Source organism: Grammomys surdaster, unplaced genomic scaffold (genome assembly GCF_004785775.1).
Source record: "Grammomys surdaster isolate TR1022 unplaced genomic scaffold, NIH_TR_1.0 239, whole genome shotgun sequence".
Classification (NCBI taxonomy): Eukaryota; Metazoa; Chordata; class Mammalia; order Rodentia; family Muridae; genus Grammomys; species Grammomys surdaster.
The window spans coordinates 9,296,938-9,321,514 of NW_021604684.1; the positions used below are offsets into that span (position 1 = coordinate 9,296,938).

General features: G+C 43.1%; 1 protein-coding gene across 3 annotated transcripts in view; it reads left to right on the forward strand.

Moving 5' to 3' along the window:
* Positions 1-24,577, forward strand: part of Ablim3 (actin binding LIM protein family member 3) — a 114,273-nt gene that overhangs the window by 24,264 nt on the left and 65,432 nt on the right. For all 3 annotated transcript variants that reach the window (XM_028774164.1, XM_028774165.1, XM_028774166.1), the window contains exon 3: positions 18,050-18,187. In XM_028774164.1, coding sequence (XP_028629997.1) covers positions 18,050-18,187 — 138 coding nt within the window. The remainder of the gene's footprint in view (positions 1-18,049; positions 18,188-24,577) is intronic.

Genomic DNA, 24,577 nt, shown 5'->3' on the forward strand with positions numbered 1-24,577 from the left:
TAGCTTGCTATGATTTCTTTGTGGGATTTCATCCCTCTAACATCAAGGTGACTCAAAGAGTATAACACTTTCAAAGATATTCCAGGATCCCCAAGAGTCCCTGAGACCCTCTGAGGAGTCCAGGAAATCAGTATGGATTGCATACAGACCTTAGGTTATTCTCCTCATTGGCTCATGACTAAACAGCGGAGGTTTCCAGAGGCAATGTGTGGTCAGATCACTGCTCTGACAGCTAATGGAATCTGTGCACTTGTGGGTTTTTTTTTTAATTCCTCAGGTATGATTGCCCATATGGTAAGTATTTCATAGATATAACTGATATGGACAAAAGCCCTTTATTCATAAGAAAATGTAAGAGTACAGTGGAGTCCAGGGACCTAAACTTTCCAGAACTGTTGACTTTGTAGGATTCTGACTACACTTTCTCTGGTCTGCAGAATTCTGCTCAGTAAGTGTATGTCGTGGCCTTCCAGGTGCCCTCAACAAGAATATCACTTTCTCATAGACAGAAGCTGTGCTAATCATTGTGTTTCAAGTTTGCACATGGTTATGCATTAAGTAGGCTTGTTTTAATTTTTTAAATCTTTATTGTTTGTTACCATATCCCAGATATCATGCTTAGCATTAAGTCTATAGAGCTGAGCTCAAAAATGCCCTCTGCCTTTATCAAGCTTGGAGTCTGTGGGGGAGACAGAGTTCAAACAAATAATTATATGAGTACCCACTGGGGATATCATCAAGAGAGAGCGCCTAGGACCCTGAGAACCAATGACACAGAATTTACACTGCTGAGGGGGTTTGCCCTGAGAATTGTGGGATGGAGGAGTTCTATCCAAAACAGTATTTCTTAATGTTGATATATATCTTAGACCAAATAATTTCATGTTGAGAAGTGAAGGAGGAATTGCCCTATGCATTATTGGATAATTATATGTCAATAACATACCTGCACATACCACAGTCTCTGTGCATTGCCAAATAACTCTGGCTGGGAGCAGTTTCTAGTCGAGAACTGGTGATTTGGAAGAGGGTTATGGTAAGGAGGACACTATGGTGAGTGATGCTCGAAGTGATATGGAACTGACAGCAATGGAGAGAGGCTGACCTGGAAAGATATGGAGATCCGTCTATCTGTATGCAGCTTGATAGTAGATAAGACAATGCAGTAGACTAGAAAGTGGCAAAGGATGGCTTTTGTTTGCATAAATGACACCAGCACAAGCTGGCTATGAGACCTCAAGGTCAAGAGCTTATAATGCATGACAGTGAGGGGAGACACCTTTGCCCTTCTGTCTCCCAGCATAGCCTCCTGGGCTGTTCATCTTGGCCTGGTAAGAGATGGCTACAACTGGGCATACTCCTCCGAAAAGGAGGGAATGACTGTAAGTATAAGTATAAGTCATCAGGAGTCAAAGCAATAGTAATTGGTTCTCCCTTGGATATATAACCTGTCTGGACATAGGTTCTTAGTGTATCCCTCAAGCCTCCTCAGAGAAGTTTCCTTTAGCAGTAGATGGAGATTAATGGAGAGACCCACAGTTGGTCAAGATGCAAAAATAAAGAAAGAAAGAAAGAAAGAAAGAAAGAAAGAAAGAAAGAAAGAAAGAAAGAAAGAAAGAAAGAAAGAAAAAAAGAAAGAAAGAAAGGAGAAAAAGAAATAAACTGTGGAGTTTTCAGTCCTAAATAGGACATCTGTATCTACATCTTTCTCTTCACCTACATCATACCTCCCTTCTTCCAAGGCCCAAGGATTATTGCAGAAGAGGCAAAGGGAAGAGTGTAAAAGCTGGAGGCAGCGGATGAATGTCGGGAAACACTGTTTTTATCAGGCAATAGGGCAGTTACACAGGCAAGCTCACAGCACTTGGGTCAGCAGACACAAGACATGCAAAAGCTTAAACCAGAGGCAAGAGAGGAGGCAGGCATGAAGTTTCCCCCATAGCTGAGGATCTGTGGGTAACTTCTAGCTTCTGGGAGAGGGAGAGTTAGTTTTCTTTAAGGATGTAGGTCAACCACACTCCAGTGGAAGGAAGGCCACATATCTAAGAGTGTATGGATAGCCCAAACTGGACTCAATGGATTTTGTTTTAAGGAGAATATAAGTTGGGTAGGTATAGAATAAAGAGATGGATCTTGAAGGTGTTGGAGGAGGGTAATTATGCTCAAAATACAATGTATGAAGTATTCAATGAATTAATGAAAACAATCTAAAGCAAAAAAGGAAATGATAACTTTAGAGAAGAAAACCATCTGCCATGGCTGAGAGAATGAAGTGTGTTTAATCTAGCAGTAGTGGGACAGCATTTCAATGCCAGTTGATTTTTTTCAAACATTCATGAAAGTTGGCAAACACACTGCAGAAATATACTTTGTAATACCCAGGAGGAGGCTGGCACGCTATCTGATAATGCTATTTGTGTTCTCGACTTAGCAATGAGGAGTGCTTAGTGTTTCTTTCCAGTTACTAACCCAACGATTCTCATCTTTGGGTGAGCAAAGAGATGTCCAGAGATGTTCAGAATGTGATGTCTGAGGTAGAACCCCATCACCTATATTTTAACAATCCTTAGCCCAGGGAATTCTATAGCATGTAGTCAACTGACCACTTTGAGAAATATCTTACAGTGAAAAGTGCCTTGGAGGAAAGTGTTATGATTTCTATCCACCATCGCCTATGCTCTGGGACCCCACTTCTCTCTCCCAGATCTCTTGTTTCTATCAGGAGCTGTTCCAACAAACTTTCCCCAACTGTTTAGATGCTCCCAGATCACAGTCTCCTGGGTCCAGCAACAGATGCTGGGCCCGTAACAATAACTAGACTGGCCTTAACAATCTAGACATGTCTATTGTACATTACAGAAAGGAAAAAGGCTGGGGTGGATTCACTGGAGTGTCTGTCTATGCCATCAAGCCCCCAGATGGTTTTCTGTCTGAAGTGGCTTGGAATTCAACATGAGCACACAGCTCCACCACGGCATATGGATAACAATATCCACTAGAGAAAATGTTCCTAGGACCCAGTTCTATCCACCCAAGCTCTAGAAGATTCCTCTGGTGTCTCATTGGCCAGTATCACATCACATGTCTTTGCTTTAAATCAACCCATTGACAAAGGGAGGAAATTACTAGGATCCATATACACCAGTCAGGAGTCCCTCACCCAGGTTGGAAGAGGTTACTACTTTCTCTGAAAGCCATGGCTGTTCTGAGGAGGGTCCACTAAGAAAGAAGCTCAGGAAGCAAAAGGGATCAATGGCTGCTGAGAAGGCAACCGCTGTGTCTCCTTCCTCTCCATCTTCCCTCACACTAGAGCCAGTGTCACGACAGGCAGGAGTCAGGTCTACTAGGATCACCCCCATGTCCTCAGTTTGTTACGTACATGTCCCCCAGCATGAAGTGGCCCTAAATTAACCTGTTCCATTTAAATTGGTGGCAAGTTATAGTTGGAAAACTAAGTGTTAGTTTAGTTGTTTCCACAAAACAAAACTTCAACTCAAACTCACATCTCTCTCTAAAGGAAGAGGAGGGTAGTATCTTAGTCAGGGTTTCCATTGCTGTGACAAAACACCATGACCAAAAAGCAAGTTGGGGAGGAAAGGGTTTGTTAAGCTTACATTTCCACATTGCTGTTCATCACCAAAGGAAGTTAGAACAAGAACTCAAAGTGAAACAGGAAACTGGAGGCAGGCACTGATGTGAAGGCTATATAAGGGTGCTATCTCCTGGTTTGTTTCTTTTGGCTTGCTCAGTCTGCTTTCTTAAAGAACCCAGGACTACCAATCCAGTGATAGCCCTATCCATAATGGGCTGGGCCCTCCCACATTGATCACTAATTGAGAAAATGCCTTACAGCTGGATCTCATGGAGGCATTTCCTCAACTGAGGCTCCTTCTCTGATGACTCTTACTTGTGTCAAGATGACACATAAAACCATCCAGCACAGGTAAAAGTACCACATTGGTACTTAGAATGTCCAGAGGATCCACACACTCAAACATGGAACCCAGAAGTCTGTTCACACTCAGTTCTAAAGCCCTCTCCAAGTAGAGACCATCCCCAGATGGCCTCAAATCCCTCAAAACTGTTCTCTACTGGTTCAGTAAGACAGGTGCCTTCCCCAAGAGCTCCTACAGAAATAAAACTTCAGGAGGGTTTAGGCCCTGTGCCTGCCATCACACTAGAAAGGAATTAGCATCCTCTAGATGGGCCATGTCCAGACTACTTTGTCACTATGTCCTGGGACAGTGTCAATCCTACCCAGATTTCATGGAATGGCTTCTCAGAGGAAAGAGATCCCATTGCCAGAAGAAGCTGAGAACAGATGCTAAGCAGGCAAAACAACAGATGTCCACTACATTTATGGATGAAAAAATAAAAGCTGTTTGCAGGGCGTTATACACAGGCTAAGCAACCATCAAGAGCCTCTTGCTCATACACACAAAGATAAAACATTTCCTCCTGCCCCTCCATACTGTAAAAATTAAATTTGAAATTTGAGATGATCATTTGTTTCCCAGATTCAAATGTGAATATGGGGCCTGGTCTGGGGTAGCAGCAATGGTACACACCATTAATTCTAGAACCCAGGAAGCAGAGGCAGTTGGATCTCTGAGTTTGAGGCCAGTCTGGTCTACAGAGTGACTTCCAGAACAGTCAGGGCTACACAGAGAAACCCTTTCTCAAAAAAAGGGGGGGGGATTTTTGTCCATTGGTTTGTTAAAAATCTCTCCATTTTTTCCCTCATAAATGATATATAAAGGTTTTCTCTTTCTTCTATTGTCTTTTGACTTTTTTCTTCTTTTTCTTTGCTGCTTATTATGTCGTAACTTCTAGGACCCACAAAACAAGGGGCAGCAACTTATTAACAATTATAAAAATATCATTTCTTTCTGAGGGGCCAGCAAGATGGCTCAGCAGGTAAAGGAGCTTGCCCCACAAGCCTGATGACCCAAGTTCAATCCTCAGCACCCATGTAAAGTAGAAGGAGAGTAACAGCTCCACAGGGCTGTCCTCTGGCCTTCCTATGCTCTTTGTAATACCTTGGTACACACACACACACACACACACACACTTGCTAATTAGTTAAATATTTTAATGCCATTTCTCTACTACACTCTCCCCAGTTTTTCTCTTTCTCCTTCCCTTCACAGTTAGAAATAATCAATCACCCCACATAGATACAATGTCCTACCTTAGAGGATAGCTACTTAGTGTATTTTATTCAATCATTCAGAAAAATGCAGTTATTCAAACAAATACAAAGTGAGTACCCACCATACCAAATACTAGGTGAAACATTAGAGACAAAATCATTACCACCACCATAATCAATATCACCATCATCACCACCACCATCATTATCACCACCATCACCATCTTTATTATCACCATCACCACCACTGTCACCATGTACCTTACTGTAGCCTGGAACTTCCTTTGGGGTAAAAAGTTTGCTCATCTTTACATTTCTGTGATGTTTAACTTTTAGTGGTAATATATATCATCATTATCCTTATTATGACAAGGTTATGTCGTCATGGCATACTGCTTTCTGATTCTTTCAAAAATCCTCAAGAGTAAGTTCTGTTATTCCATCTCACCGAAGGAGAAACTGAGACTGGGTGGCATGAAGCCCCTTGCTCACACTCACAGCCTGTAAGAGACAAAGCCTAGAGATGAATGAACCCTGGTCCGACAGGATCTATAGCCTACCCTCTCTCCATGCTTGCCCAGTAGGAAATGGAAGCTGACTTCTGTTTGCTTGTAAAGGTTAAGGTTTGGGTCCTCTACACTGCACATAAAACATAGGCTATAGACTTAGAGCCATGGCTGTTTTAGTGAGGCTAAATCTTTAAGACCTGCTCCGCCTGTCAATTGCTCCTAGCTACTGACAGATGTCCTTGAGCTTCAATTAGTTCTGATTCCATATGCCCCCATCTTACAACTCTCTTTGAAGGACCTTGGATTTCAGATTCTTTATTGGCAAAATGATGAAGCTAGATCTAAACCAGATGTCAAATAGGACAGTCTAGAATCAGGAAAAGACTCCACTTCTGTCTTATCCAGGATGGCATCTTAGTATTCTGCATAGCTATTGAGCACGTGAATCGTCTAAATACAACTCAGAACTGATCACTAAGTCTTAGTAAATTTTAACTTAAATAGCCACATGACCAACAGCTACCTACCACAATAAACAGCGTATAGTTAGAATTATCTTTGTCTCTCTTTCCACCTCGGACAGCCTTCCTACCACCCATTAGCAGATCTCGAACATCAATTCACTTGGTAGCAGACAGCATTTTACAGAAAATGGAATAAAGTAATGTATGTGGACTGCAAGAATACATGAGCGTGTACTGTGCATGGTGGGTTTTCATAGTGACACCTTGTTTCACTGATTCATATCCTGGGTCTTTGTGTAAAAGAAAATGTTTCCAGTGGGTCATGGCCCAAAACCATGTTTGGAAACCACTGCCTTTCCCCAAGTAAATAACAAAATCTCGAGAGTAAACAAGCTTCTGTGGTGCTTCCTTTTCCAGCCTGGAGCTCTGTAAGACCTCACTGTAGGAATATGCTGTCTCTCTAGGTCCTTCAGGCATGTGGATAGCATGTGGCTTGTCTCAGATAGTAATTGAAAGTGACTTTGTGGTCATCTGCCTATACAGATGCAAAGACCCAAAACGATGATCCACAGACCAGAGAATCTGGTTCACCTAGACAGGTCCCCTTTGGGACTAGCATATGGTTTTTTATGACCGTAGTTCCTGGGGACCAGTAAGGTTCCCCACCCCCACCCCCCAGGTAGCTAGTCTCTTCAGTTTGAGTTTCTTGGTTCTGTTTTTCCATGTCATCACCTGCCCATGAAGGCACTGTGTGTCGCAACCTGTATTTGCTCTACACTCAATTACACAGAATCTGAAGGAAAGCTGAGAGATCCAGAATGTAGCTATTAACTTTACAGGGGGGAACAAGAGCCCAGAAAGGGAAAGGGAAATACTAAGACTTCCTGAAAAGTTAACTGCAGCAAAGGTCAGACAGAGGAATGATGGAGGAAAAGGGATGGGAGAGGAAGGAGGGGATAACAAAGGAAAGGCTCAAAGAGGAATTGGAAAGATGGTTGGTACCCTCATAACCTGGGGGAGGGGAGGCCTGTGGCTACATCAGGCTCTGTGGAGTAGAGAGATGAGCTTCTACTGAATACCGTGAAGGTCTTGAGGTAAGTTCTATAGGACTCTGAGCAACTGGGCCCAGACCTTACACATGGAAAAGAGCCTCAAGAAACCCGACTATCTCAGAGCTGGGATGGCTTAAATAGCTTCAGCAATTCCACAACTTGTACCTTCCCCTCAGATGAAATGTCCTTATCCTAGAATCCACTGTTCCCCTCAGTTCTGATAAAGCCACCATGATGAGGACCATGGGTGACTTCTTCCCTTCTCTGAGCCTCAAGGTTGTATCTGTAAAGACAGAGATGGGCAGGATACGGCAGAGGATCCCTTGGAGATCAAATTGGGGGTGAACAGAGATCTACTTTGACTGCCATGGCTCTCAGTCCATCTACCTAGGTCCTCTAGGATCTCAACCCAGAGCTGTTGAGTGCCTACAGTTTCAGAGAGAGGTTGATCACGGCTAAGAAAAAAAGGAAGAGTGGGGAACCATAGTGATCTATGAGACCTTAAACACAAATACTAGGCCACCCACTAAAGCATGTGTGGGAGACATGTCCAAGCCACACAACAGCTGGTCCAAAGAAATTCCCTTAATAACAACCAGGACATGATATATTAGCATTCCAGAGGGAGAGGGTAGAGAGGGAACTTAGAAACCACTGAGTATTTCTAGAAAATTAGATGTTTTCCAGAGTTCCTCTACTCTAATGAGAAAACCGTTGAGTCCCAGGGCTCAGTTTGCTAGCTGACATTCCCAGGACTTCTCTGCAGTATATGGGAGCTTGATGGTCTGCCAGGGTCTCAGGAAGCAAACACTGTATAACTACTGAAGCCTCTGGCTCAGGGACCAGGGGACTGAGTCACTCAGACCACAAGGACAATTGCCAATTTCCTGAGAGCCTCCATTTTTCAACATGGTTCCCAGGGCCCAGACAAAACCCAATTTCTCAGATAAGTTGTGACACAATCCTGGAGAGGGGCTACCACTGTGGACTAAGACATGCCATGCTCTCCTGTTGGCAATGCCCAGGCAGGCCCAAGGTCCTGGAGACTCAACAGGGAGAAGAGCAGTTGTCTTTCTTTTGAGGATGCTCTGGACAGGAGATACTGCTGAGAACACTCCACCAAAGAGAGAGGACGGAAGAGAAGAGTGGTCCTCCTCTGGAGGGACTGATGCCTAGCACACTCAGCTCCAGCCTTTAGCTGGATGGTGACTTCAGTCACAACAATCATCCCCTCTGGACCTTGGAATCCCTGTAGAGTCTGTGTCATGGGATTATTTCAAGAATTAAATGACATGAGGACCACAAAACACTTAGCGCAGATTTGGCACATGGTAATTGCACAATTAATGTTAGCCACTTTTAGCCACTTTTCCAGCCTTCTGCGTGTTACTGACTGGGGTGTCTGAAGGTGGTAAGGGATAGGAGAATTGGTGTTGATTGGTGGGAGCCCAGTCCATCTCAAGACTGGCAGAGACCTACTAGAGTCTCCCTTTTCCATCTGTCACCCTTGTCTGTTCTCAGCTATTCTTATACAGCTTTGGACGGTGGGATAGTATAATCCCCCAAGCAAGATGGCCAGACAATATTTTTGGAACAGCGAGTGAACTTTTCCACTGGGGTGAATTCCCTCCATTCAATGAGCAAGGCCTCAGGGTCAGGAAGGGCAAGGCAGAACGGCCTACAGATCAGTTTCCTGACTTTAGAATTTCCAAGGCCAGTGCCTTCAGAAGAACTGCAAATTTGGATGTTCAGCACAAAGCATAAATTAGGGAGGACAGAAAGGGCTCCCATTCCACAGCTAACAGGATTATTCCTCTGCCTAGGGACAGGGAGGAGGCTCTCTGTGCAAGAAAGGAAAAGGCACATTTAAACTGGGTCCTAAGGAAGAGGCCCAGTCCCAGACATCTGGATAAAGCCCATGGATACAGGCACAGCCAACAGCGGACAGGGTGGAAGGGGAGGCAGGGAGGGGTGAAGTGACTCAAACAGGGTTTCCACTTATCACAAAAGGGAAATAGATAGATAGATAGATAGATAGATAGATAGATAGATAGATAGATGATAGATAGGTAGATAGATAGATAGATAGATAGATAGATAGATAGATAGATAGATAGGCCTAATTCAAGTAGAGCCAAGGGGAATTATTAGAAATCAGCATGTCCCTGGGTGTGTGGCAGCCACTTGTGTCCCCTCCTTGTTCATGATGCTCACTGTTATGAAGCCCATTTCATGTCAAACCCGTGTCCTCCTGCAGTAGCTGTCTTGTGGCAGTGGCTGTCAGACATTGGCAGCGTGTCTGGCCAAGAGCTTGCCGCTCTGACATATGTACCAACAACGCTCTCTGGAAGAATACAGCCATGACAGTGAGGTGTGCTGCTGAGCCTGGCGGGGCTGTGGAGAATGTTCTGTTGCCTTTAAAGTGGCCTTGTGTGTGTCAGCCTGTGCTCTCAACCTGCTGACATGGGAAACCATGGCCAGGCCAGGCCCTTCTGTGGAGAGACCTGGGGAATTGAGGAGACTCAGGCCTCCACCCTACCACAGCTGCCAGCACCTACAGTGTTGGCCTCTCTTGAGGACCATAACGCACACCTGCCAAGCTCTCTCCGCCTGTGCCAGGGACACTGCTCAGGGCTGAGGTGCCCTAGCCTCAGAACAACCTTCATGATCTCTTCATCCTCAGTTAAGTATGCTAAATTACACGAGTCCTACTCTGTACCCCAGGATTCTCTAATCATCGTTTCTGGATCTTTTCTAAATGACTTTTGGGACCATAAATGGTCACGGATAGAGGAAGGTAGATGATCCTGTCCAGCACCAGTGCTCTTCTAGAAAAGAGTCTGGCAGCAGACCAATGCTGTGGTCAGAGCATGAGTCTTGGAGTCAGACTGGCTTCAGGCTCTGACTCTGTCCCTTATTAATTGTGTGACTTTGCACAAGAAGCCTCCATTCTCTGGGCTTCAGTTTCCTCATCCATAAAGAGAAAGGTATTCTCCCTTGAGTGAAGGAATCTCATCAGGAAGGTATACACAGCCTGTTAAGCCCACTTCCAGACAGAGTAAGTCTGAATTTTACCTATTGCCCTTGCAAACGTTACCTCTGCACTCACTCCTTTTGCTTCACCCCGGCTTCTAAATCTTGTAAACTAACCCTGGCCACCAATGTAACACTATCGCCCAGCGTGTGTCCACTAGGTTTAGTGTAACTTCACCTTTGTAAAGCTCTCTGACCACCTTTCTATGACCTGGGCTGTGTCAGCCCAGCTGACCTCTGGTCCGCCTACTTTGGTCCATGTTTGTGCTTCGGGGCAAGTCTCTGTGGTTTGTGCAAGTTTGACAAGCCCCTCTCCTCTAGGCCTCGGCTTATTCATTTGTTCAGTGGTTTTCTGAGAAGAAAACGGCAGCATGGTGAGATGAACACGTAGTGTGTGCTTGGTGCTGAGAGCAAACTGCTAGACAAGAGTGTGGTCCTTGCCTGCATGGGGCTCCCAGGCTGCATATGAATGACCTTTCTGCTCCAAAGGTCTTATGTCAATGAACATTATTGGCATGACACAGACTTGACCCTCTCGGGTTACCAAAAGCATCCAATCGCTCACCTATCCTAGATAAGCACTCAAACTCTTCCCCCCTGGAAACAGCAAATGTTCTCAAATACATAGGGACGTTCCAGACAGATCTAGTCTCATTCCCACAGCTGAAGGGCCCAATTCATACATTCCTCTGCAGCTCACAGTAAACCTTAAACAAAGGGGTCCTGAGAAGAAAGAGTTTGTTCAAGATGGCGAGTGGTCTGGAACCATCAGCTTTACTTTGAGAGCCGCCAAGAAGGGAAAGAAAGGAATCCTTGCTGAATTTGTCCAGCAGTGGGTTTGAGAGCTGTCTGAGCCAGGTTCAGTGGCTAGCTGGTGGGGGTAATTTTGAAAAATGGGTTCAAAGTAAAGATACAGGACTTCTGAAGGTCTTTAAAATTAATTATTACTGTTTGAATGCAAGTTATGCATCAAAGAGTACCGTGAGCACGATTTAAGTGACTTAAACTGTGCCATGGTGCCCCCACTCTAAAGATAGGGAAATTGAGGGCTCAGTTTTGCAACTTGCTCAGTCAGACACCCATCAAGTTATAAGGCTATAATCCAAAGCCCATCCCACCCTCAATGCCAGCAGCCATGTGCTTTTCCTTTTCCAGTGTAGAGATTAGCATCTCTACTGTCTCACCTTAGGAAGCTAGATCATGCCAGTACGAGCAGTTCAACTCTGAAGTCAAACCCAGCATCCCATTGTGAGTTGGTGGATCCATTCCTATGCAAACCCCTTGACCTTTCACACAGAGTGCCAGGATCCACACTTGGGTTTCCTCAGTACTTAGCTAACACTTGAGAACACACTCAGGGTGCTTTGGGTTCTAATAGAGTCAGCACGCTGTAGAGCGGCAGCTGCTGCGTCCTGCACCCCGCCTAGGTGTGCATTTCTCTGGGCCCCAGGGCATTGGCAGCTCATTGCTGAAGCAGTAGGTCCTCTGCTTGATGTTTCGCTTTGCAACAGGAAACTCTGCTGTTTTTATTACACTTCTAGGCAATTATTCAAGCTGTTAGACTGTCTCCAAATCAGCTTTGTTTCTCTCTTAATTAGACTCCAACATAGCATAGGTGTCTCTACTCTTTAAAGACTATTCCAAAGACACTCTATTAAAACTTGGGAACATTTTTATCTCCAAGGTCAAGTGACCCGTGGGGAGAAGGAAGAGAAGATTGCACAGGTGGCCCATGGGTAGGAAGAAGATAACTTATAATGCTTATGGGGGGAGGGGAGAACTGTGCCATTATCTGCTTTTAAAGGGACTAATAAATCTGGTAGCATAAAACAGAGTTTAGTTTAACTGTAGGACTGTTTAGTAGAGAGGATAGAGTATGGGAGAAGAGAAAGCCAGAAACAGACCGCAAAGACAAAACCATTTGTTAATTAGATTGAGCCTTATAAATCATATTGTCTGCGATTGCCTGGTGGCCAGGAACAGAGCTGAGGCTTGAGAAATTATAGGATTAATCCAAAATCAGAAAACGAGGCACGAGCAGAGAGGGAAACAAAACCCGGGTCGCCACCAGCCCTCTCAGAGAAAGGTACATGAAGGCATAGAAAGTTAGCCAGGGAGGAAACACAGGTGCAGAATCAGGTGCTGAATCAAACTTCTGGATAGCAAACAAATGTTGGTGAGGCTGGAGTGGGGACCCTCACGCACAGTTGGCGGGATAGAAATGAGCACAGCCACCATACAAATCAGCATGCAGGCTCCTCAGGAGCTAAAATAAAGAGCTGTCACATGATCCAGACATACCTCTCAACAGTACGAACTTGAAGGGATCTACGTAGGCATACAACAGACATGTGCGCACCATTGTTCGTGAAATACCTGTTCACTAGAGCCAAGTTAAAGAATCAGGTTCCCATCAACAGATTAATGTATAACATAAATGTTACTTATCTATATATGTATGTAGATTCATGTGTGTGTGTATATACACATATACATATTATGTATATATACATGAATATATATTACAAATATGTTTTAGCCATAAGAAAATTATACTATTTGCATATATACATATGTATATGATTTTTAAGTGTGTATGTGTGTCCCTCAGTACATGTCTATGTACCACATGCACATGTATGGACTGCCCATGGAAACCAGAAGAGGGCTTTGGATCCTGTGGACTTGGAGTTAGCAATGGTTGGTTGTGAGCCACCTGTAGTTGCTAGAAATGGAATCCTGGTCCTCTGGAAGAGCAACCAGTGTTAACCACTGAGCCACCTCTTGAGCCCAGGAAACTCAGTGTTTTTTTTTTTACACAGCTTAGAAGCTTTTACTTTGAGATCAAATTCAGGATGTGTAAGTGTGTGTACATTTGGTACTGATTACAAATTGGATTTTTAATATAACTTTAAAACTTTGGGAGGGGAGGATAAAAAATTTGGAACAGGAGGTGGTATTAGAAATGGAACATACCTCTAATCCTAGCATTCAGGAGACAGAGGCAAGAGGATTTCTGAGTTCTAAGCTAACTTCAGGATTATATTAGAGAGACCTTATCTCAAAAAAAAAGAGAATAGTTTATGTCAAAGATGGTATCTGAGATAATTTACACATGCTGTTTTTGTATTAACAGAACTCAACCAGAGTTAATTTCTTTTCTCTCTGCCTGATATTGTCTTTTTGAATCTTGCTTTACTTGTACTGTCCAATATGGTAGCCACTAGCCACATATGGCTACTTCTGCATAAGCTTATGCCAATCAAAAGTAACTCAAAATTTTCTCAGTCATGCTCACCACGTTTCAAATGTCCAACAGCTACATACAGCTGATGACTAGTAAACTGGACAATGCAGATACTCGCTAGCCAGCCCAGCATGCACCGCTAGATAGCACTTTCTAAAGGCTGATATCAGTCATGACTCTCACCCAAATAATTCTAAAAGAAGCCAGAGGTTTCCTGAAAGCATATTGAGACTATATGACACAATCTATATGCTAGTACTTGGCAATGCCAAGTTTATGACAAACAGAGCTACTGTCCCATGAGGCTTGTCACCACTCTTAATTGGTGTTCTCAAGGACAGGGTCCTTACCTGTATGGTAGTTAGTTTGGAAATCTCCGTGAAAATCAACTTGGAATCTAAAAGACCTTTACACATAATAAGATAAATGTGATAAACCACAAGATTGAACCTCACTACTCTATAGGTTTAAAAAGAGTATGTGTGTTGAGGCGGGGAATAGCCAGGAGAACGTCAACTGTCAATCTCAGCATTTGGGTTGTGGGGTAGTTCAGTGACAGAGCTTGCTGGGTATGTGTAAAGCCCTAAGTTCTGTCTTCTGGCATCACAACTAAAATCAAATTCCAAATAAATCAACATTTCGCAGGAGCTACAGATTGGTGGAGAGAGGACACATACTCTCTACTCGTCCCACGCACAAAAAAATAAGGTTAGTTAAATTTCCTAATCTAATTAGCCAAACACACAAAATCTCACTGGAAACCAGATAGCTGCCAGGGCAGGGGCATAGGTAGCATATCTCAGCCCAACCTCCAGACCCCAGAGGTCTTGTTGACACTGTCTGGTTTTAAAAAGGTCTTGGAGCTGGGTATGGTGGCACACACCTTTAACCTCAGCACTTGGGGGGCAGGGGCAGGTGAATTTCTGAAAGTTCTGGGACAGCCTGGTCTACAAAGCAAGTTCCAGGATAGCCAAGGCTGTTAACACAGAGAAACCTTGTCTTGAAAAACCAAATTAAAAACAAAAAACAAAATAAAAAACAAAGCCCCACCCTTTTATAATAAGCCTCCATCAGCAACCTGGAGGAAGTCTTCCGGGGGTGCGTGTGAGTTTCTGCTAATGATCTAGTTATAAGCACCACACACTCCTAGAGCCCTGACCATGCACAACGTCCTTCTGCTAACATCCTCATGGGGAGGGGGGGAGTGAACAGAGTTAATGTATCAGTCCACAAAGGTCCATTTTCCTCATCTGCCCCTCTAATTTTATCTCTTTCTATCAGGTTCAAAGACTGAATTCTGATGGAGGATTATGCCCACAATTCCACTCCCCTAAACTAGAAACAATTAAATTGACCTTGGATGGTGTTCTCGAACTATAGGACAGATTGAATAAAAGTCGTAGATGAGCACGTGTGCTTTGGTTCTGGTGGGAGTCTGGGAGCCTTCCAAGCTCTCCTCACCAGTGGGGATGGTGGTACTATTTGTTCTGATTTTATTTCCAGGCTCACAGCTTTGCTTCCCTTGGCAGTGGTATATCACCATGCTGCTCATATGAGTGGGATTTATATTTTCTCACAAACCAGAGAAGAGAAGGGAGTGTAATATTTTCCAGGGGACTCGGGCAGAAACTCGAAAAAGAAGAAAAATGGATTAGACTAAAGAGAATGTTTTATGAAGCATTCTAGGTGAAGAGAATTGCTTTTAAGCTATGGAGCCATAGTGGTCATGATTCCAGTCAACATTTCCAGGACACACACATGCACATACACACACCTGGGTGCATGCACGGGTACATAGAGGCCAGAGAGACCCTCTCCAGCTGGAGTTATAGGAGGACACACCCACCTGGATACATGTGTGGGTGTACACAGAAGCACAAGAAGATATCAGATTGTCTGCTGCTGGAGTTTCAGGAGGACACACACACACACACACACACACCTGGATGCATGCATGGGTACACACAGAGGCCAGAAGATAGTGGATCCTCTGCTGCTAGAGTTACAGAAGGATGAGAGCTGCCTGAGATGGGTGAAGCAAGAGTTCCTTACCCCTGAGTCATTTCTCAGCCTCTTGCAGGGCAGTTAATGGACTTTTCCATGTTAACTCATTCAAGTGAGTTTATGATTTCTTTACCCGGCTAATAAATGCATCTCTTTGATTTACCCCTTCTGTCTTTAACTTAAGATAGAAAAGAAGACGATGAGTAATGGAGAGAGAGATTATAAAATTGAGACAGGCATCTTGGTGATGTCCATAATCCTAGTAGTTGAGAGACAGAGTCAAAAGAATATGAGTTCAAGGCCACTATAACTCTCTCTGTCTCTCTCTGTCTCTCTGTCTCTCTCTGTATCTCTGTCTCTGTGTGTGTGTGTGTGTGTGTCTGTGTGTCTGTGTGTGTGTGTGTGTGTGTGTGTGTGTGTGTGTGTGTGATGTTTTTATCTCCCACCTTCGCTATCAAAATTCTCAGAGTCCAGTTTCAGGGCTAAACACCCAGGTCTTTGCTCTCCAGCACACTTGTGATTTAGGACACTTGTAAGGAGGAAAGAATCAGAAGCTCTATTCTCTTGTCTGTAAAGAGAAAAGAGTGATGAGGTGAGCTGTAGAAACCGGAGTCCTCCTGGCAGTGAAGCTGGCTGGAGGATGATATTGGTAATGCCAAATTTAGCTGGGGAAAACACCAGGTTCCTGATGGATCAAAGAGGACAGTCTTGGTTGTGCTGCACTAACTAAAGGTTTCGGGTGCCATGACAACAAAGATTGGTCCTTGCTCATGTTGGATGCTTACGCATGGATCCAGGCTCCAGCATCCTGATACTATCAGGCTATTCTTCACTCACAGCTAGGTGAAGAGAAGGACAAGATACAGATAAAATACTGGCTCCTTGAGGGAGGCACACACAATTCCCATTCACACTCCATTGCCAAATAAGTCACCATTCAAATGCCAGTGAACAGACCTCAGCTACACTAGGTTAAGAAGTTCTAAAGGATGAGATCTCTGAATCTCTCTGTAGTTCAAGGTTACTGAGAATCCACTCATCCATGAAAACTGCATGTGTAAGTGGTATTTTCAGGACAAGAGTGGACCTTCTAATGGAGCATGAACAGATGGTGTTTAACTGTGTCTCCAACTTCAAGTAGAAATAAAGGAACTGAGTAATATCTCATCCAAGGTGACTAAAGCAACCTACAAGAAAGATTGGATTCTTCAAAGGCAAAGTTACTTATATCAGGTTATAATCAGGCTCTTAATATCATTTCAACCCTGAGGTCTTATGGTATAAGCAGATAGCTCTTATTCAATTCCAAGTGACCAGACCACACCACATCTCTACATAAGCAACTGATGACATCTCAGGGAAAGTACATCTCTAAAGTAACCATGATCAGTAGTGAATAGATCTCTCCATACTGCCCGATACTGGCAGTGGTACTTTGCATGAATATGTTGTATAAAACTTGTAAAGTATTGTTATAGTCATTTCAGAAACTACTGGAAATTCTGCCTCAATCCAAATTCAAAACTGAATTAACAACTTTGTGGAACTCAAAAGTTTTTAAAATCAGACATCCTAACACAATACAACCCAATGATGAACTTTTTTTGCTACTTGCATGCTGACAGTTGGAAAGTAGCAGAAGTCTTTATTTTCCTTAATTAAGCTAATATGTTTCTATGAGAGGAGAAGACCTGGTACATCAATAAAACCACTGTAGTTCAGAACACACCATGGTGTCAGATCTGAGCCAACTTTCTTTAGCACTGCATGGTACAATGGCATGAGCAGTGGCCAGTGTCTTCAAAGACAAGGCTGAGGTAAAGTCTCACAGCGCAGCACAGCTGAGCACTGCCAGGAACACCTAGATTCACAACACATTAGATGATTTTTATTATTATTATTATTATTATTATCATCATCATCACTGTCATTATCATCATCATTATTTTGCTACATATTCAGAAATCTTTGACTGTTGCCAGATTTTATTTTTTACAACTCAGTTACATGTCCCCATAGGAGGCTTTGACCCGTGGTTTAAGGAACTGTACAGTAACAATGAAAAGTATCATACAGGAAACACAAAATGAGTAACAATCATCTGTTATGATCAAGCACTCTGTTCTATGTATGACAGTCTGCTTTCTATGACTGTCAGTACAGTGGGTTTGTTTACAGGCAAGAAGCATTGTCACTTCAGCCAGGGAAGCATCAGGCAATAGGGCCTTCCCAGCTGATGCCAAGGGTCCCTGTCATGTACATGACCTTGGCCCAGACCTTATACAGCACACATCTGTACACTGTTCCCTCTTTCATTTCTCTTTGTTCAGCAATTTGCTTCTATGGTTGTAAGGGAAGGCTGTATGCACACCTGAGTTTTTGCCTGTTAGAGGAGGCTAATAGACTCTTCTCAGAGCCACCCAGTGCCAAGCTTGCCATATATAACATGCTGAGGACTTTTGTTTGGTGGAGGGATCATTTCTACCCTTCCTACCTCTTATTCTTCTAGTTAAGATTATGATGACTTATGACTGACTTTCCAAAGAATTAGAACCCCCTAGACACTGATCTCTTGTTTCTATTTACAGTTCCTTACCAGCAGAGTCCATACAGTCCCCGGGGCAGCTCCAATGTCATCCAGTGCTACCGCTGTGGAGACACCTGCAAAGGGGAGGTGGTCCGTGTCCACAACAACCACTTCCACATCAGATGCTTCACTTGTCAAGGTAGGAGGCCAATTCTCAGCTCGCTTCTCAAATGCTTGGCTGTCCCCTACCAGGATGTGCCTTGGGACTGGAAGAACAAATTGTCGAGACAGTATAAAGGCCAAAACTCTCTTCGGAGAATTCTCCCTAAGGCAGTGTGGAGCCCAGTGGGAGGTTCTAGTGAGATTAGAGATGGATGGATGGATGGATGGATGGATGGTGGATGGATGGATAGATTGGTGGATGGTAGATGAGTGGATGGTAGATGGATAGATGGGTAGATTGGTAGATAGATGGTGGATGGGTGGATGATGGATGAATGATGGATGTGGGAATTAAAAGGGGACTTGGCCACCTCAAAAAAACAGGCACTGGCCAAGAGAAAAGGACAATCCTTAAGGCTAACTTCTACATCTTTAAAGACTGCAGCTTGTGACTATCAATCAACTGGAGAGTGAATGATAGTGTAAACTGTCATTGGTAAACCCAGCCTGGCTTTGAAATATGTAGCCATTCTGTGGCTGTATGCAAGTCCTCAAAGGCTTAAGACTAATGAACAGAAGCATCTGCCTTGACCTTTCTAAGGTTTGTCGTTTGCAAACAGATGTTCTGGTTGCTACAGCTTTTACCCACATAGAGCTGACTCATGGTGTCCTACAACCTACGCCCAGCCTTGCTCATAGTTCCCAAACAGAAAGGATCACAGCATCAGGAAGGGAGAGGGGTTTGGAGTCCTGTCACCCACTTCACTCCAGGGTCCTGACAAACACCTCTCCCCTTGCACCTCCCATCACTGCCTCCAGGCTGCCAAACTTACAAAGCAGACATTCCAGTGGAGGACTGCTTGTGGATTTGACCTAAAACCTGTGGCTTGCACCTGTTGACCCTAAGTTTGTGTGCTCAGAGTTTGATGTGTGCTTTCTGCTCACTGTTCCCTAGGACTGAGCTGCAGTCCTGGGAATTTGTAACCAGGGCTTCCCGTGACAAATTATATCACAGGTCCTCCAACTGAATTTTGTCTGAAATGACTCCCACCTGTGTCACTATCTTGAAGCTTCCTCTTTGATCCATTCTAGTTTGTCAATATTATTCTTAAATCATGATTCCCAGAATGCATCACCGTTCTCAAGGGCAGACAAACACAGCAACATTATGTTTCTGTCAATGGGACTCGTACTGACTTGATTTCTTAAGTATCCAATTCTTACCATTAACTTATATTGAAAACTCCCAGATCTCTTCCTATCAATAATTACTTCAGTCTCATGTATCAGATTGGCTTTCCTTGCCATGAAGAAAAATCCTAAATTCCTTCCTTTATGCTCCAACTGGGCTTTGCATTGAGCAATATGTATTTTGTGTTCTCTAATTCGTTTGATAGAAGCACATATAGGGTATATCTTATTCATATAGTTTATATGAATAAGAATATAAAATTTTATATTTATATTCAGAATTGGCAAACCTTTTAGTACAGTTGAGCTATGCAAGTGTTTTGGTGATTATTTTTACATCTCAAAAACTGGGACAGGACAGGAAATAAAAACAATAAAGATGCATCGTTTATCTCTGCAATTAATTCTCTAAAGAAAATGTGAGCACTTACTTTTTTGCCTGCACATGGTTTCTCACTTCCTGGCCTGGCCTCATTCATGTGATGGTGTCAGATCTCCAAGCACAGCGGGAAGATACTCTCCAGTGATTAAGACCTTTAACACCCCAGCTTGGGACATACTTAATGTCCTGCTATTGACAAAACAGGCCAATAGCCAACCTAGATTCAAGCTCCTGGAGAAACTTTGCCTCTTGTGGGGAAATCTGAAGCCTCAGATCTCAAGGATGTGGACGTAGAGAAGGGAATAATTTGGCCATGGCGACAATCACCACAAGGAGGTTATAGAGTCTCCTTTGATGGAGATTTTAAGGAGAAAAATAGACCATTATTTTTTTTCTGAATATTTCTAGGTCAGATGCTTAGAAGTAAAACAAATGACAGGCTTTGGGTTTCCATCACTAACAAGGAAGCAGATTCGTTGCCTTCAACAGGCACCTCATTTAAAATTCTGAAATGTCTGCGCATGCCTGTTACAACTCTTTCAACACGCTGCACTGTGCTGGGATGAAAGGAATGAATCTGCAGAGGTCAGAGACAATCCAGTGAGCTGGTGGTGGAACAGCCAGTGCCAGGCTTCATCCTGATGGTTAGTGCAAAGCCTTGGAGGCTTTCACCTTCACGTCTAAGTGCATCATGGAGGAAAACAGACCATGCTAGAGCCACCAAAGCTGGGATGTAATAGGAGACACACATAGTGAGGCCCAGCAGCAGAGTGCCTACCTGCAGTGCATGATGGGGGCAGGAAATGCCTCTGGAATCAAAGAGGCTAGCAAGGAAGTTTGCCTACAAAGCACTAAAACTTCTATGCAACTGTTGACAATCCATCCTTTATGTACTCATGGACGACACTGACACTGTGTATTTGCTATACATTTTATAAGAGTTGAAGTATATTTTGTTCCTATAAATAATTTATTATCAATATGCCATTGGTAGAAACAAAAACACAATAGGTCTCTACAAAGCAAGTTGAGAAACATTAATAAACACACACAAACTCACACCAAAAAACCTAACTCTAGAGCAAGGAGGAACATAAAAGTGCATGGAGGAGGAATAAAAAAATAAAATAAATGTTAAATGAAAAAAATATCTAAAACTCTCACAGATAGTTGTTGAACAGCCCATCATCTAGGGGGAGGGGATGGAAACTTCAAACTCCAGGCCTAAAACAAAACAACTACAAAATAAAACAAACTTCTAAAATAGGAAGGTGGAGCCAGAGGGACCAGGAGTGGGAGGTCCTCCTCAGCTACACTAAGTTCAGGCTAGCCTTGGGTATGTGAACCCTCTCAGAACAGAATAATAAAAGCTGCAACCAAGCACGTGCAGATTAGGGACTCAGATGTGGTACTGCTGGGTCTACAGGATAGCTTCCCTATAGATTCAAGTATCCTTGGAGATTGGTTCACTATGTGACATACCATTTCTGCCTTTATATCTGGATGCTGAGCCTCCTTAAGGCTTCCAGACTGTGGGAAGCCAGGGGTTATGGTTGTCTCAGGAAGATTCCCACCTGGCCTACCCTCCAGCCCCAATAGAAGCACCTGTGCCCACTGACCAGAGAGGAGTTAGCCCCAGGTGGATAGAGAGGTCCCTGGTTCTCCATCCTTGTTGCAGGCATTGGTGGTGAAACAACCAGTAATGGTAGAGTGAGAGGCTGAGCCAGGTAGGGTAGGGTGAGGGCTCAAGGGTGCATGCTGTCTACTAGTGCAAGGCTGGACAGGATACGATAGGGCGCATGCTCAGTGGTGTCCTTCTGCTTGTGCCCGCACCATTAGAATCAGGTGTCAACTTGCTCCACAAGGTTGAGTCTGGTGGCTAGGACCTTGCCAGCCTCCTGGCCGGTAAGGGTCGACTTTGAAGTGTTTCCTTGACCCCCGGTGCTGCTCCCTGATGGTATTGCTGACTTGGTAAATAGGAGGTTGAGGAATGCTCAGTCGCTTCCATCTTGACTGTAGCTCGGTTCAGATCACTTCCAAGTGTTTTCCAGAGTCAGAGATTGAAAACTAAGTTTCACACTTGACAAATAGTAAAAGCCAATAGTAATCCTGTAGGAAGGAACTCAGCTCTATTCTAGACCTCAAAGAATTAACATAGAAAAATGAGTAACTCAGAGACAAACTCTCAAACCATAGAGGACAGAGGAGACAGAAACAGTGGAGAGCAGTGTGCATATTAGAATACCCATTATCTAATAGTAATTAGAACCTATGCTATCTAATAACTGCATAATAAAACCCTTCAGGAAAAAAAGCAGCCTGCATACGTCAGAGTGAAACCTCAGATCATCAACGATAAAGAGATAATCTCAAAAGTTACCAGAAATAAAAGACAGATCATCTGCATATGAATGGTGAGTAGGCTGACAGTTGACACTTGAACAGTAACAAACAAGCCAAAACACAGTAGGATGCTCTTTCATGTACTGGTAAAGGGAAAAAAACTTGTCAAAGTAGGATTGTGTAATCAACAAAACCACTTTTCTAGAACAAAGGCAACCCCACATATAACACCATACTTACTGGCGAAAGACTGAATATTTCCCTGTAAGAGAAATAACAATCTGGTAATGCCTGATCTCACCACTTCTGTTCAGTGATATACTGGGTTAGGCAAGAAAATTAAATGAAAAGTATACAAGCTGAGAAGAAAGGATGAAAAGGGTGCCCATTGCAGATAATTGCCTGTATAGCCAAACCTATGTAATGCATGAAAAAAGCTATTAAAACTGAGAAAATAAAATGTTTCAGATCACAAGATCAACATTCCAAAACCATTTGTGTGTTTATGCACTGGTAGTGAGCACTCTGAAAATACATTTGAGAGAACTAGAGAGGCGTAGTTCACTGGCAGAACACTTATCTAGTATACACAAGATTCTGGGTTCAATTCCCAGCAACGCTAAAAATAAAATAAAACTGAGGAAACAATTCCAGGGGCTGCTGAGATGGCTCAGTGGGTAAAGGCACTTGCAGACAAATCTGTCAGTCTCTGAGTTTAGTCCTAGGAACCTATGTGGTGGAAAGAGAGAAGGATTCCTACTAGTTGTCCCCTGACCTCCACACATGAACTACATCACACACACACACACACACACACACACACTAAAGTTTTTTTTAAAACTACTTAAAATAGTAAATATCTATAAATAGATATAACAAAACATAAGAATTATAATGATACCTGGTGTAGTACCACACAGTATCGATAGTGTAGACAGAAAAGGGGGAAGTGCAGAGAGAAAGACCTCCTTATAAGGGAACTATTAATGCCACTGCATACAGGGATCTACCCACAAGACCTTATCCAAACCTAAACCTAATTATCTTATGACAGACAGACATCCCCAAATACCATCAGCATGGAGGGCAAGGATTTAACATATGCTTTTTGAGATGGCATAAATCAGTTCATAAAATCCATATCAAATTACAAAAAGCAAGCCATGAAAAATAGCATTGAGGATCCAACACTTCTCACCTTAAAGACTTACTACAAAGCTAAGCTGCTAGCACACGGATTGACATGCCAATCAATAGATAAAATCAAGTGTCCAGAAATAAACCCTTATATTGATGGCTAGTCGATTTTCAACAAGGGTGCCAAGATAGTTCAATAGAGAAAGAGAGGAAAAAAAGAACAGTCTTTTCTATAAGTGGTTCCAGGAAAACTGAATATTCACAGGCAAAAGAAAAAAAGACAGAAAATAGATTGTTTCTTACAAACATGTAAAAAATGATTAACTCAAAGTGGTTCAAAGACAAACATGAGGTAAACTGTAAAGTTTTAAAGAGAAAATAGATGAATAGATCTCTGTGTCCTTGAGCATGGCACAGACTTCTCAGATAATATAAAAGGACACTCAGCAAAGGAAAGGTAGACAAATGAAACATCATCAAAGTTTAATCACTTGATGCTATAAAAATACATTTGAATATGTTTTGAGACCATTTCTTCCTATGTAGTTCTGGCTAGCCTATAACTCACTGTCTAGACCAGGCTGACCTCAAACTCACAGAGATCCACCTGCCTCTGCCTCCCAAGTGCTGGGAATAAAGGAGTGAGCTACCCTGCCTGGCTTAAATACAACCTTAAGAATGTGAACAGGTAACACCCCAAATAGAAGAAAATATTTACTCATCAGATAATAACCAAACACTGGGTCCAAGCTGTATAAGGAATTCTTATAATGTAATAAATTTGAATACCCCAATTTTAAAATGGACAAAGGATCTGCAATGACATTTCTCTGAAGAGTTATGCAGATGTCCCATAAACACATAAAAAAATGCTCAATACCATTGGAATGCAAAGACATCAAATCAAACCACAGTGCATACAAGTTCCCATACCTAAGATGGCTAAAATCAGAAAAGCTTAATACAAGTGTTGAGGAGGATGTGGAGACATTTGGGACCCTTGTCTGTTGGGAATATAAACAACCATGCTCTTTCAGGGACTGTCTGGCAGTTTCTCAGAAGGCTATAGAACTCTAACTGCTGTTCCTAGGTGGTTCTCACTTTTTTAAAAAAAAATGAAAGCAGTCTGAGGAGAGGGTTAACAAGAGTAAAAGACTGGATCCCCAAAACCCATGTAAAATGCAGAGCTAATCCAAGTGATCACGAGATGGGACATGGAGACAGGCAGATCCCTAGGAGCTTAGGAACCAGCTAGCCTGGCTGTGAGGGAAAGCCACAGGCCAAACAAAAGTTAGAAGGCACCAACAGCCACGGGTGTCCTTTGACCTCCACACCTGTGCCATGCATGCAGGTACCTACATCTTCCACACACAC